The 12346-nt window shown below is 35.9% G+C and overlaps 2 protein-coding genes and 1 non-coding gene across 8 annotated transcripts; 2 read left to right on the top strand and 1 right to left on the bottom strand.

Annotated features, from left to right (window-relative positions):
- Positions 1 to 229: 229 nt before the first annotated feature.
- LOC147540625 (putative protein phosphatase 2C 72) lies at positions 230 to 3027 on the bottom strand. Its single transcript, XM_086641492.1, has 5 exons — positions 2643 to 3027; positions 1829 to 2113; positions 1237 to 1351; positions 919 to 1142; positions 230 to 720 (listed from the first exon to the last, which is right to left on the bottom strand). The coding sequence occupies exons 1-5, from the start codon at positions 2817 to 2819 to the stop codon at positions 535 to 537; spliced, it is 987 nt and encodes a 328-aa protein (XP_086497618.1). The 5' UTR covers positions 2820 to 3027; the 3' UTR covers positions 230 to 534.
- Positions 3028 to 7356: 4329 nt separating this feature from the next.
- LOC147540626 (PITH domain protein (DUF1000)) lies at positions 7357 to 11031 on the top strand. 6 transcript variants are annotated; one of them, XR_015225598.1, is made up of 9 exons: positions 7357 to 7533; positions 8401 to 8481; positions 8778 to 8827; positions 9008 to 9085; positions 9283 to 9340; positions 9519 to 9568; positions 9713 to 10486; positions 10605 to 10666; positions 10800 to 11031. XR_015225598.1 is itself a non-coding variant. In XM_086641651.1 (9 exons), exons 1-9 carry the CDS (start codon positions 7450 to 7452, stop codon positions 10840 to 10842), a joined length of 618 nt encoding a protein of 205 aa, XP_086497777.1. In that variant the 5' UTR covers positions 7357 to 7449; the 3' UTR covers positions 10843 to 11031. The 6 variants fall into 6 exon arrangements, 2 of the variants coding, with proteins under 2 accessions (XP_086497777.1, XP_086497778.1); XR_015225600.1 differs by having other exon boundaries at positions 9758 to 10486; XM_086641651.1 differs by having other exon boundaries at positions 8775 to 8827; positions 10378 to 10486.
- Positions 11032 to 12242: 1211 nt separating this feature from the next.
- TRNAG-UCC (transfer RNA glycine (anticodon UCC)) lies at positions 12243 to 12314 on the top strand. Its single transcript has one exon. It is a non-coding gene; the product is annotated as a tRNA-Gly (tRNA).
- The last annotated feature ends 32 nt before the right edge of the window (positions 12315 to 12346 follow it).

Genomic DNA, 12346 nt, shown 5'->3' on the forward strand with positions numbered 1-12346 from the left:
GTTGCCTTTCATTTAGGAGACCACAAATCGCCGCTAGCCTAGTTCCGCACCGTTCATAAGTTTTTCCCATAGCGTGGACCTCGACGACTGTCTCAGGGTGCTACACCACCCCAAGCTTCTCCACCTGACTAACCTCCGCGCCACACTGAAAATGCATAGCTCATATGTAAGACAAGGCATATATTCATAAGAAATGTGGGACTAAGTTCCTTGCACATGAAGGCTTCCATTTCAAAAAAACTCTCCCATCTGTATCCATCCATTCTTATAAAACTTGATCAAGATCAACAATACAATACGAGTACTACACTTTACAGAATTCTCTTGTCATTCATAACCAACTACAATAACCAAACTATTTATTAGCTACATAAAAAGGATCATTAACACGGCTAAAATCGCAGTTGTTTTCTACTTCACATCGGTTTCCCACAGTAGCGTTCGTGGCTAGCCATTTTTCGAACCATTTTGATTTCCGATTCACGATGTTCAGTCGACTCATGAAGTTCAAATGCAGGTGAAGTTGAAGTGTCTTTAGCTATTGTGATGCTTTTTCTGCAAGAACAAGCAGACGACAGTGCAGTCGTCTACTTTGAAAGAAGGAAAATCGCGTTTCCATACAGCTACTGCTGCTTCAACAACTGCTTTTGCTGCTTCTTTCTCATTTTGCACCGACCAAACGATCGATGCTACTTCTTCATTACTAAGTGCATCCCACACCTTCAAAACAAACACATTCGTAATTAGATTCCGAGTCAGTTTAGTAAACAAGAATACAAAAATGGGAAGGTTTTTTTTTCGTCAGTTGAAACAGTAAGATTCAGACCCTGATATCTACAGTGGAGAGATACACATGTTACTACCCAACTGAAGTGGTATTTATTGAAATTCGAAGAACTTTTATTTATTGATACTTACTCCGTCAGTTGCAAGAACAACGAATTGGTCTTCGTCGGTTAGACGCCGATGTGATATCTGAGGAATTGCAGTTACCCCGTAATCTTTGAGATGAAAGTCTCCGAAGGCTCGTGTCATGGCAAGACTCATAGTATCGTCGTCAGGTGACCAAACTCGAAGAACATCCGACTCATCTTTGTGGGCAAAAACTCGACCGTGACATTTCCTTATTCGTTCTGCTTCATCTGTATGGCCAGCATTCCGATTTTATTAGTCATTTAGGGATTCTCATTCCAAATTTCAAATAAGTATTAGAAATGTAGTTGGAAAAAAACTTACTAGGTAAGTCTGGCTTGAGATCAACTGTTAACTGAATAGCCTTGAGTTTGTTATCTGAAAAAGTACCCAAGATTGCTCTTGAATCTCCTAGATTAGCAATAACAAGATCTTCACCCTATTCATTCAAAGTATTTTTCAGTTTAGATAAACTTAAGGAACAAAATTTCTAAGAGGAAAACATTACTAATAGATTATCGAAAAGAAAATCAAGGGTAGCAACAATAATATATTGACCTTATTGGTACAACAAAATCACAACAATGATATAACAAAATTTCGTTTATGCAAACACGTTCTTTTTCAGTAGCTCTAAGTTTGAAAGTTGGCGCAAATAACACAAACTGCATAAATGAGTCTCGCTTAATCATATTTTAGAGTACATTGTTTTTATTTTCTAAACTATCTGAAATCATAGTCAAGGTTTCAATTGACCCGAGTCAGATTTCAAACTGTTTATTGTCATTTGATTCATGACGTCTAAGTATTCTAAATGACTATTTTGGGGTGCTTGATTTGTGTCAGACGAGTCAGATTTAGAGAACGACAAAAAAACAAACACCTTGCAAAAGAGTGAAATTAGGTCACGATTTACCTGTTTGATGATGGTTACTGCAGTAGAGCCACTGCATGAGCAATCAAAGCCATCTTGAAGCTTGAGTTCCTTGTCTATTTGCTTAAAAGCATTAACATAGGCTCTTCTCCATTCATTTGGCATATAATCTATAATCAACTCATCTTCATTTTCTAATGTTATTCTTTTTTTATGGTCTAACAACATTGATGATAAGTGATTTTTCACCAATTTGCTCACTTTGTGACCATTTTCTCCATGCCCATCAAATATCCCACATAAATAAGCTCCTTCCATGCCATATCCCTTCAAAAACAAAAAACCCATCTCCATTACTTGAAAAATTCTATTTGACTATAATATTGACCTAACACCTCATGTGAGATAGAAGGCTATTAAATTCCTAAAAGTCTAGTTGTAAAAGACTGGAACCATAAAGGGTTGGTATACCTAACAACAATCCATTGACAGAAAGAAAATATAAAACATGATTGGCACTACACCACTTATAGAGCCAAGGATTTTATAGACAAATTTGAGAGAGAATTCCAAATCAACTGCCGGAATTTCTTCATAATTTGGGTCACAACTTCTAGAGGAAGGTGACGAATCAACCACAGTCGTCGATTTGAGATTCTCTCTCAAATCGGTGGCTTGATCATTTTTGTTGACACTAATACAAAAAGTGGAAAGAGTTGTAGAACATGATGGGTTATGGTATACCCAAGAATCCATTGAAACCAATACAAACAAATTGAGAATATCATAAAACATGAGAGAGAGAGAGAGAGAGAGAGAGAGAGAGAGAGAGAGAGAGATAGCCCATCAAAAGTACCTTGTATATGATAGCAGAGTCTTGGTTGATTGGTTTACTACCTTGTTGAGAATAGAGAGAAGAAGTAAGTCCTGAAAATCCATGAGCTCCAAATTGATTATCTTCAATAAATATCACATTATCTTCATATTCATCCTTTTGAATTTTTGAAGATGAACTAGAAATACAGATACCCATTTTGAATTAAGCTAAGACTTAAAACTAAATATGAAACAAATACATCTGAAAACTAGTCATTTATAGGACTCCCTAGGGGTTGAATATAAAAATCATTTTAATAAGATTTGAGGGTCAAGTTGTTATAGAACTAATGGTCTGAAAAACACCCTTTGTTTAAAAGATATTCATTTATAATATGCTTAAAGATTCATCAAACAAAGAACAACTGGATTTTTTTTATCGGGAATGCTAGGTTCACGGATTGTTTTTGACGAAGGGAAATGCCGGAATGATGTGGCATTCACTTTTTGAAAAATTGACTACATCTGGGCCGTTAAATATGAACGGCCCAGATTCAAAACTAATTACTATCCAAGTCATCATCTTCCCCACTTTTAGAGAGAGAGAGAGAGAGTGCTGACACAGAAAGTAGGAAACCCTATTTTTCAAACATGGGCAGAATGCCATAAGGATTGGGTCTGAAGAAGATGATTCATCTCATGCTTCATCTTTTTCATTTGCCCAACTTCTTTTGAACCTATGCAAGATCCGGCTACCCTTTGCTCAGGCCAAACCTATGAAAGATCCAACATTTTCAAAGGGATCTCTTTAGATCACTTGCCCAACAACTATGGAAGAGAGGAGCTTAGGGATGATTCACACTCAAAACCCTATAACATTTAATCTATCGTTAGTTTTCTCAGAAATTTTTGCTCAAGATTAAGAAATCAGAGGATATAGAAGGAATTAGGAAGGGTTTCTTAACTTATACAAATCCTTAAGAAGGCTAAAGGTCAAGCTAGAGTTCGAGTCCTTGAAGAACTTCATCATCCTAGAAAACATTGGTTACTGGTATTCTCTCATTCTAAGTGGGGAAGATGATGACGTGGCATGAGAAATATATCTGAATCTGGGTCGTTCATGTTTAACGACTCAGATTTGGTCAACTTTTCAAAAAGTGAATGCCACATCATTCCGGCATTCTCTTTCGTCAAAAACCTCCGTGAACCTAGCATTCCCGTTTTTTTATACCACCACCTTTCTTATAAATTAGTACTATTAGATTTTATATAAGAGCATGCACTTACCAATAGAAAAGGAGTCTTTGGGTAATGGTAAATTACAACAAATTTCATTTTATTTAGGGATGTGCTATAATATTGGTTAAAGTCTACCGCCGCGTTCTTTTACTTAAGTTAAAAGTACTGTTCACGCGATATGTGTTGAGCTTAAATCAGTAACATTTTACAAAAAGAAAAATTAGTTGATGAAAATATGTTAGTTAACAGTGAGATGCTACATCTCTTATGAGTAAGGCTATGTATAAGATTCTACATGGTATAAAGTTATCTTTTTCCACCTTTCATATGGTATAAAGTAAGACAGAAAAGATTACGATATTTATGAGCATAAATGGGAGATGCTAGAGTGCCCAGTTTTTAGCCCATTAAATTGCCCAGCTGATGTGGAATCACTAAAAGACAAAGGTTTTTCAAAGTTTGACTACGGTGGGGACCGCTTTTATTTCTAAATAAGGAAAGTTGGGCATTTTAATGGGCAAAATTGCTGGGCACTCTATCATTTCCCTAAATTTATAGTTATCCGACGGAAAACAACTGTTTACCAACTATAACAACGAAATCGACATATTTTCTAAATAATGGTGAAACCACTAATAGCATGGGACCATTAAACACCACTAAAGTACAATTTTATTCCCATTATAATGATGCATTTTAACTAGTGATAGCATCTAGCAAGTATCAAAGACATAAATGCTATATCCCAAGTTATATAAAAGTCAAAAGTGAAAAATCTAATGAGAATTTTTGACAAGAGAGATGACTCTTTAGAAGGCAAAGATAATTAAGAAAAATTAGAGAAAGGTTAGTTAAGTCGATACGGCTCTTAGCAGGACAAAAGATACCAATTGACTATATTAATTTAGTTCATAATTAATTATTCGGCTTTAATCCTCTCTTAATTAAGCTTTAATTTATTTTTGTCTCTTTGGTTCAAGTGGGTATTTTTTTAATTAATATTTGTTTAACTTGAAAGGACATCATTCTCAAGTTGATAAGATCTAACATGTAGAAATATTTGTCAAGTTGACATTTTCACTCGTAAATAGAGGAAACCATGGGTAGCACTAGGTAAGAGTGACACAAACTTCTTAAGTAGTTGCTTAATTTGATATTAGCTCAATTTAATATTATAACGAGTCGATCGAAACCAGAGTTGAGAACTTCTATCTTACCAATGCAACACCCTATAAAGGTTAGAATTGACCACGGTTTTTAAATATGGATGAAAGTCAAGAGGTGAGTATTTCTAACTAGTTAATTGATCAATTTGTCAAATTGATTTTTCTCCGATCGAGATCTATGTCTACATGGACCATATTCCCTGTTTAATGAAAATGTGCTATTACATCTTTGTTGTCCTCTGCCATTATGCGAGTCTCCAACGTAAACTTTCTTTCCTTTTTTTCATGTTTCTTGTCCAAGCAAAAGACATCTATACTCTTGGTACGCATGATATATTTAAGCTCATTAGTTCGAGTTTTTTAATCTTCGATTATAGACTTAGTGTAGACGAAGATACCAAAACATTTGTTTCTCCTAAGTCTATTAGAGCAACTCCATCAAGACTACAAGGGATACAAATTCTTTTGCCAAATTGACATCTTTGCATTTTATTTGGCAAAAAGCTAATGAGACTCCTACTTTGTTTGCCAGATATTTTGCAATTTACAAATTGACATCTTACAAAGAGAAATGATGGAGGTGGTTTTCTCATAACCAAAGTAGGTGGCAACATTGAAGTTCAGAAATATATGAGGGCTAAAATTAACCTCCAAAACCATATAGAAGCTAAGATTTTCTCGTAACCAAACAAATAAGCATTTTTATTTTACTCACGAGCTTTCAACTTTTTTGTTGAAGTGATAAGTTGTAGCTATCTATGTCGTAAACTGATATGAAAACATTGAAAAAGAAAAAAGAAATAGAGATAAAGAGATTTTATATTTAAAATTTAGCCAAAAAGTATATTTGCTGAGAGAATTTTTTTGAGTAATATCCACGTACAAGTTATTACTACTGATTGGGTAGACATAAACTACTATTTTTGTCCTCATCAAAAGGTTATCTTAAATGTCTTCAAAGCATTTGACTACTAAAGAATCATTTTTAGAAGTTTCCGCAATAACAGGAGTTGAAGACTCTTTGATATCCTCCATCTATAAACAAACACAACTAAATATAGTTGTTGTTTTTTTTTTTGAGAGACATTGTCATGTTTTCTGGACCCATTCTCTCATTTTTTTTATTTGGTTTTGGCGTATCTCAACCAGCCCAAAGAAGATGAGATGATGTCGTTTGAGTTCAGTTGGTACTTGGTAATGAGATTTTCTTTTGTCTATGAGAGATTATCCTTAGGGGCACTTACGATGTGTCAGTTTTGTTATACAACGTAGATCATATGTTATTTGCCCTTGCTCTGATATGCGGGACTATCTTCGTACACGCTTTTCGTGATATTCTCCGAATCTAATACATGCCTTCTTTTATGGATAACATTAGTCCCTCACAGCAACTCCAACTTAAAAGAGCTTAGACCCAAAATCCAAATTTTGGGTCTCAATCCCTCACTCCAACCCAGATGCTTGGGCCTTAGCTGAGGCTTAGCTTCAAGACGACTCTACAGGTAGAGTCGACTGAGGCAGGGGCACCAGGTGTAAAGTAACCAGAGCGCTTGTTTTGGGCTTCGGATTCTCGAGGGGCCTTTTTTTTTCGGAGTTCAACAACTAGTTTGATTCAAATAAATAAAAGTAGAACTAGACTTTTGACAAAAATCAACCTTTAGTTTAGTGGTTACGGATGTCTTTTGAGTGATGATGGACAGAGGTTCGAATTTGCCCACAAGTTAGAATTATTTTATTTACTCTTTCTTTTGTACCGAAATTTTGAACTACAAAAATAACTAAAAATAGTTCGCAAACGAGTTTCGCAAACACACAAGATCACACGTTTTCGCACACCCACGAAAAATCCAAGCACGTATATCACACATGCACAAATTTTAAGCCAAAGCCCCTCTTAAGTTAGAGTTGTTTTTTGAAAGTAGAATCCTTTGAATTTTTTTTACTACAATGTACGTTAGTCGTTACAAGGCAGATACATCATGAGATGTGATAAGCACGATAACTGCCTAAGTTCAACTACTAATTAAATAGTCTTAAAGTCTAACAACAGGAAAGAGGCTTAAAACCCCGACAAATTTACATTATTTACCTTTAATAACTCAAATTCAATAAATCATGCATTCCACCTTCCGTGAAGATCGAACTTGAGACCTCCTGCATTGGAGTCGTCTTGTAAACCAGACTTCTTTTTGGTAGGTGAGTGAATTTTGGAGAAATAAATAGAAGAGAGAGGAAAAAAAAACCATTCCTAGTCCCCTTGCATACGTGGCGTCTTAGGTGGCGGCTGATGTGGAAACCTTTTCGTGTGACGTGGTATTGAAGTAAAGTACCAAATTTCGTTTTTTTCTTGTTTTGAAAGCAAATACCCTTTTATTCTTCTGTGATGTTCTTCATTCTTTGAGTCTTTTAGAGCGAGAAAGAGTTTATTTTTAGAGAGAGAAAATGGCTTGCGTTCACGATCACAGCTGCGAGGATCACGATTGTTCATCAGATTTCTCTCTCTACAAACACATAGACCTCTCCAAGGTCTTCTCTCTCTCTCTCCTTTTTTCAATCTTTTTTTTAGTGTTTCATGTTTGGGTGTTCATTCCTATTCAAACTTTCTAGCTTATTCACAAATTGCTAATTACCCAAAAACCCTTGATTTCCTCATCATACTTATCAATTTTGGAGATTACCCATGTTTTCAAATTCTTGTTTATGCATAGAATGCTGTAAAACCCTAATTTCACCATCTCTTTTACTGGTTGATTTTGACTCTTATACCATGATATAAAGTACCCATATTGTTCTTTACTCAGAAATTTCAGTGTGAAAACATTAGAGTTCTAATGTTAGGATTCTTGTTAATTTCATTGTTAGGATTATGGATTCTTACTAACCTGGTTCAATTAATTATAAACTTGTTAAATTTCATGTTGGATTTTGGATTCTTGTTGTGTTGTGTTCCAATTAGTACTGGTTTGATTCTTATAAAAGCTTTTGAGGTTGTGTGTCTTGTTGATTTGTGTCTAGATAGATGCAAAAAATCTAGATGAAACTAAGATGAACATAGAAATTTGAGGCTAGTAGTTCACTTTGTGAAAACAGTCCTAAATGGTGGAAGGGTACTCTCATAACCGAGAAGCGCATCTAGGTCGTCTATACTCTCTATCCATTGCTGTTTTGAGTTTGATGACCGCGGATTTAACACAGTGTTAGAGCTAGGGCCATAGGCGGCAGGCCTAGTTGCCCCACGTACTCCACATCACCCAATATGAGAGCCTTGTGAGGATAGTCCCACATAGGCGAAGGGCACTCTCCTAACAAAGAATGTAACACTTCAATGTTTCAGTTTGGAGTTTTAAGATTGTGAACTCTTTTAATAGTTATTTTCTTTGATCTGATATGAAGGTCAGAGCTTTAAATGAGGCTGTTAATGGAAGCGTGAAATCAGTGTTCAAAGCATGGGAGCAACGCCTTGATACTTCAACGGTATATTAGCAACTTATAAGTGTCACTTGTACTTCTGTTTTCATTGAAAAGCCCGTGTTAATCAAATTTTGATATAAGCTCTTGAATCACGAGGAAAAATAAGCAATTCATTCCATTGGACTTGAATTTTTTAAAGCTCCTCTGATACCAATGAGCTATCTTTAGCTTGCGCTTTGTTTCAATGGATCTGTTCCGTACTTTGTCCTTTGACACCTTCATTTATCCGGCTCTTGAAAGATCCATGTCAATCAATCTCTCAAGGTATTCAAATTTTATAGTTTACTTTATCATAGCAGGGTCATTTGGAAAGCAATGAGGGTGATCCCGAGTTAATCGTTTTCATTCCGTGAGTAACCACTAGACCTTGTACTGATTATACGTGTTTAATCTTATGCATTTTCTTTTGTCAATATACTCACGATTTCAAACATATTGCCATCCCCTAATACTCCATGTTCTTATATCAGTTTTATGTTTTTAGTATCCTTATCGACTTAGATGAAAAGATTTTGCTAATTATGAGTAGGTTTACGTCTGATGTTAAGATTAAAAGCATTTCAATTGTTGGTGGTGCTGACGGAACAAGCCCTGCGAAAATGAGAGCGTGAGTTCAACCCTTAAACTAGTCTTCCTTTTGCTACCATTATTCGTAACATTTGCAAGTATCTATGCCTGTTTTGTGTGATATTTCAAATTTATCGAGAAATTTCTAGGTTATATATGTAAAGTTTTTATCTTCGTAATTTTGTAACCCAAAACATAGCTACCAAAAAAACTAACATTATTTAAACTAAAATCCAGGTTTATCAATCGAGATGGTATTGACTTTTCAGATGCTCAGAGTATGCAACCTGTTCAGGTAATTGTTCTCTTATTAGTTTTGAAATCTGAAATCTTTATGCAGATATGACCCTAATACTATGGTCTATGCCTGGCCACTATCTCGGCATCGGGGTATGTGGCAGGACAAGATTTAGAGAGAGACATAGGGTCATTTTCCATGCAGATAGCTTATGTATTTCATTCTATGTCTTAAGGAGTGGGATTTAGCTGAAAATTTGCAAGGAGTGCTAGAATATCAAACAAGGTAACTCACAAAACTCTTAGGGTTGAAATTTTTTACATCTATTTGCTCTTGTTTTTCAATCTATTGAATCTTAAAACATATGTCAGCAGTAAACGTAAGACCCAATATTACATACTTACACGTAAAATTTCTTATTGGTTATAGACTATGTAGCATTGACATCAATATGGATGTCTGTGTATATACCAGTACGAGTTGTAGGCGCGATGAATGGAAAAATGCCAAGACGAGATATGGTGTTCTGGATACGAGTGTCGCAAGACCGATAGCAGGGGTTGGACACTGCGAATGGGGAATGCCAAAATCAGGATATTAACATACATTTTTTTGTTAGGACAATGCTATTTGGCCCGAACGGCGCGGACAAGGCAAATAGCTTATGTCATGATGGCGTCATGTGCGAAAATTTTCGGGCCACTTTTTTTCAGGCCAAGTAGCATTATCGTTCTTTCAACAAATTGGTTACTGTAGGGTGGTATCTTATGGTCCTAGTGCAATTATACAAGCACATGTGAGTCACAACATGCACATCACCAACTGAATTAGTACCTGACAAGAGTTACCGGGCGCCTAATAAGCAGCCGAGTATCTCACTAAAAAGGAGTAATGGAAATGAAACCTTCTATTTCCGATCCACAATTCACATGTGACAACTGACACCATTAGATGGATTATCACACTATCTAGCCATCTAGGAAGATATATCTCAGTTTGTGTTGCACTTTGACGATCATTTCTCTCTAGCATTTCAGGGTGATTTCCTGTTCATAATGCGGTCATTTAATGTTAAGTTTGTAAAAATTTTTTAGGTATTCTAGATTCCAAGGTGTAGGTAATCTTACTTTGCATTTCCCCGAAAATTTTGATGGTGACACAACTCAGATATACTATATTGGCTTGAAGGGTGAAGCCACCCAGGTAAACTTATAGTTCTTTTATGATTGAATATGAACTTTTCATTCATAAATCTATGTTATTTGTGTTCCTTCTCATTTGCACGTAAGTTTAGACTCCTCATTCACTTGGTTTTTGACAGTTAAAGAGAGATGTTGTTGCAACTATCGTTTACGAAGTCATGCCTAATCCATCTGATCACAAGTAAGCCATGTTTACTTATCTAAGTTGTATTGTAGTTATATTCGACGATATCTTTACTAAATAATTCAAAGTCAAAAGGAGATTTTGATGCCATTACTTAAATACTTGTGAAATATTTTGGTTCATTTATCAGGACAAAAGCTGAAAGTGGGAGTGGGTTTTCGCACGTTGAATAGAATAACAAATTTTGTTTTCGCACGTTGATTTAGGACGTTTTACCTTTATTATACTTCTACTGTAATCTGAACTAGATTTGTGTTTTCTGTTTTACCTATTATGGATAATCAATTCTACATTTTGTTAAAGGAAATTGTGATGGTTATTGATCATCCAGTGATATGAAGCGTTCCGTACCCATTCTGCAACTCTGTCTCGATTTGATGTATAGATCTCACCGTTTCTCTTTTTCCAAACTACATACATACGTAAAGTGATACTATTTAACGCGAAGAAGAACTAGACGTCCTTTGATCTCCTCCCCCTCGTCATTGTAATCATCATCTTCCTGTATATATATCTTTAGGATCTCAAATCTGGCCAAGTATGAAATGTATAAGATCTAAAAACATAAATGAGATGACAAACCAAAATGGATCTTTAGTGGCAGAGATAGAGAAAAAATCCATTGGGTTGGCCTTCAACGGATTGGTCCCTTGTCAGCCCAGACGGACAATAAACATTATCAAATCAACTCAAAGTTGGCTGACTCCTACCAAGAATAGGTAGGGCGTACGGGTGAGCAAAAACCGAGCCACTAGCCAAACCAAGTTGAACCGAACCGATTGTTTTTTGGATCAAACCAATCACTGTTTGATTCGGTCCGGCAGGAAAACCGAACAATCTAAACCGATTTGGTTTGATTTCAGCTTGGATTTCTAGAAACCGCCCAAGTCGAACCGATGGAACCCTAAAGCCTTTATCACAATAAAATATTATACATAAGAGGTAGAAAGTAAAAAATACAAAATTTTAGTACCACTAAACATCGGATTATTCTTGTTACCTTAAGTTAATAATAATTTTAACAAAGTTCAAAAATGTTAAATTGAAAAAGAAAAAAAACTATAAAAATCCCTAATGAAGTCTTCACGAGTGCAATATCTGTTTTGATGGTTGCTACAACGGCCTTTATGCAATAAAATAAATAACATTACTTTAACATTTTCTCCAAATTGTGTTCGGTTAAAACTGATCAATCGAACTCAACTAAAACCGAATCAAACCCAGTAGAACCATGTACGTGATAGTCCCACGTCGCTCACGTAAGCGTCCAAAGCTTGGACTATAGGTATACGCTCAAGCTTAGTAAGTATCGAGGCCTTTTGGAGGGCTCATGTAGCCTTTGCCAAGAATGTGTGAGGTGTCTAAAGCGGGGACAATATCGACAACTGAAAGGACTTGAGGCGTCACAATGTCAGTCAGTGGAATATCAGATCGATTTCGGCCGACGATTTAGTCAAATCATAACTTATTGGTTTTGCTTTGGCTCGAACCAAAACCGACCACTGGTTACCCTAGTGCTTTCATGTTTTTATTAGGGGACAGAATCGTCCAAGGATGAGTCTAATTCAAAAATGCGTTTGTAGTCCAACGGTTAGGATAATTGCCTTCCAAGCAATAGACCCGGGTTCGACTCCGGGCAAACGCATTCTCCTTTTTCTTGTTTTCCCCTTTTCATCT

This window comes from Eschscholzia californica, unplaced genomic scaffold, assembly GCF_041429995.1.
Source record: "Eschscholzia californica isolate CP2 unplaced genomic scaffold, dmEscCali1.0.p SCAF_5, whole genome shotgun sequence".
Classification (NCBI taxonomy): Eukaryota; Viridiplantae; Streptophyta; class Magnoliopsida; order Ranunculales; family Papaveraceae; genus Eschscholzia; species Eschscholzia californica.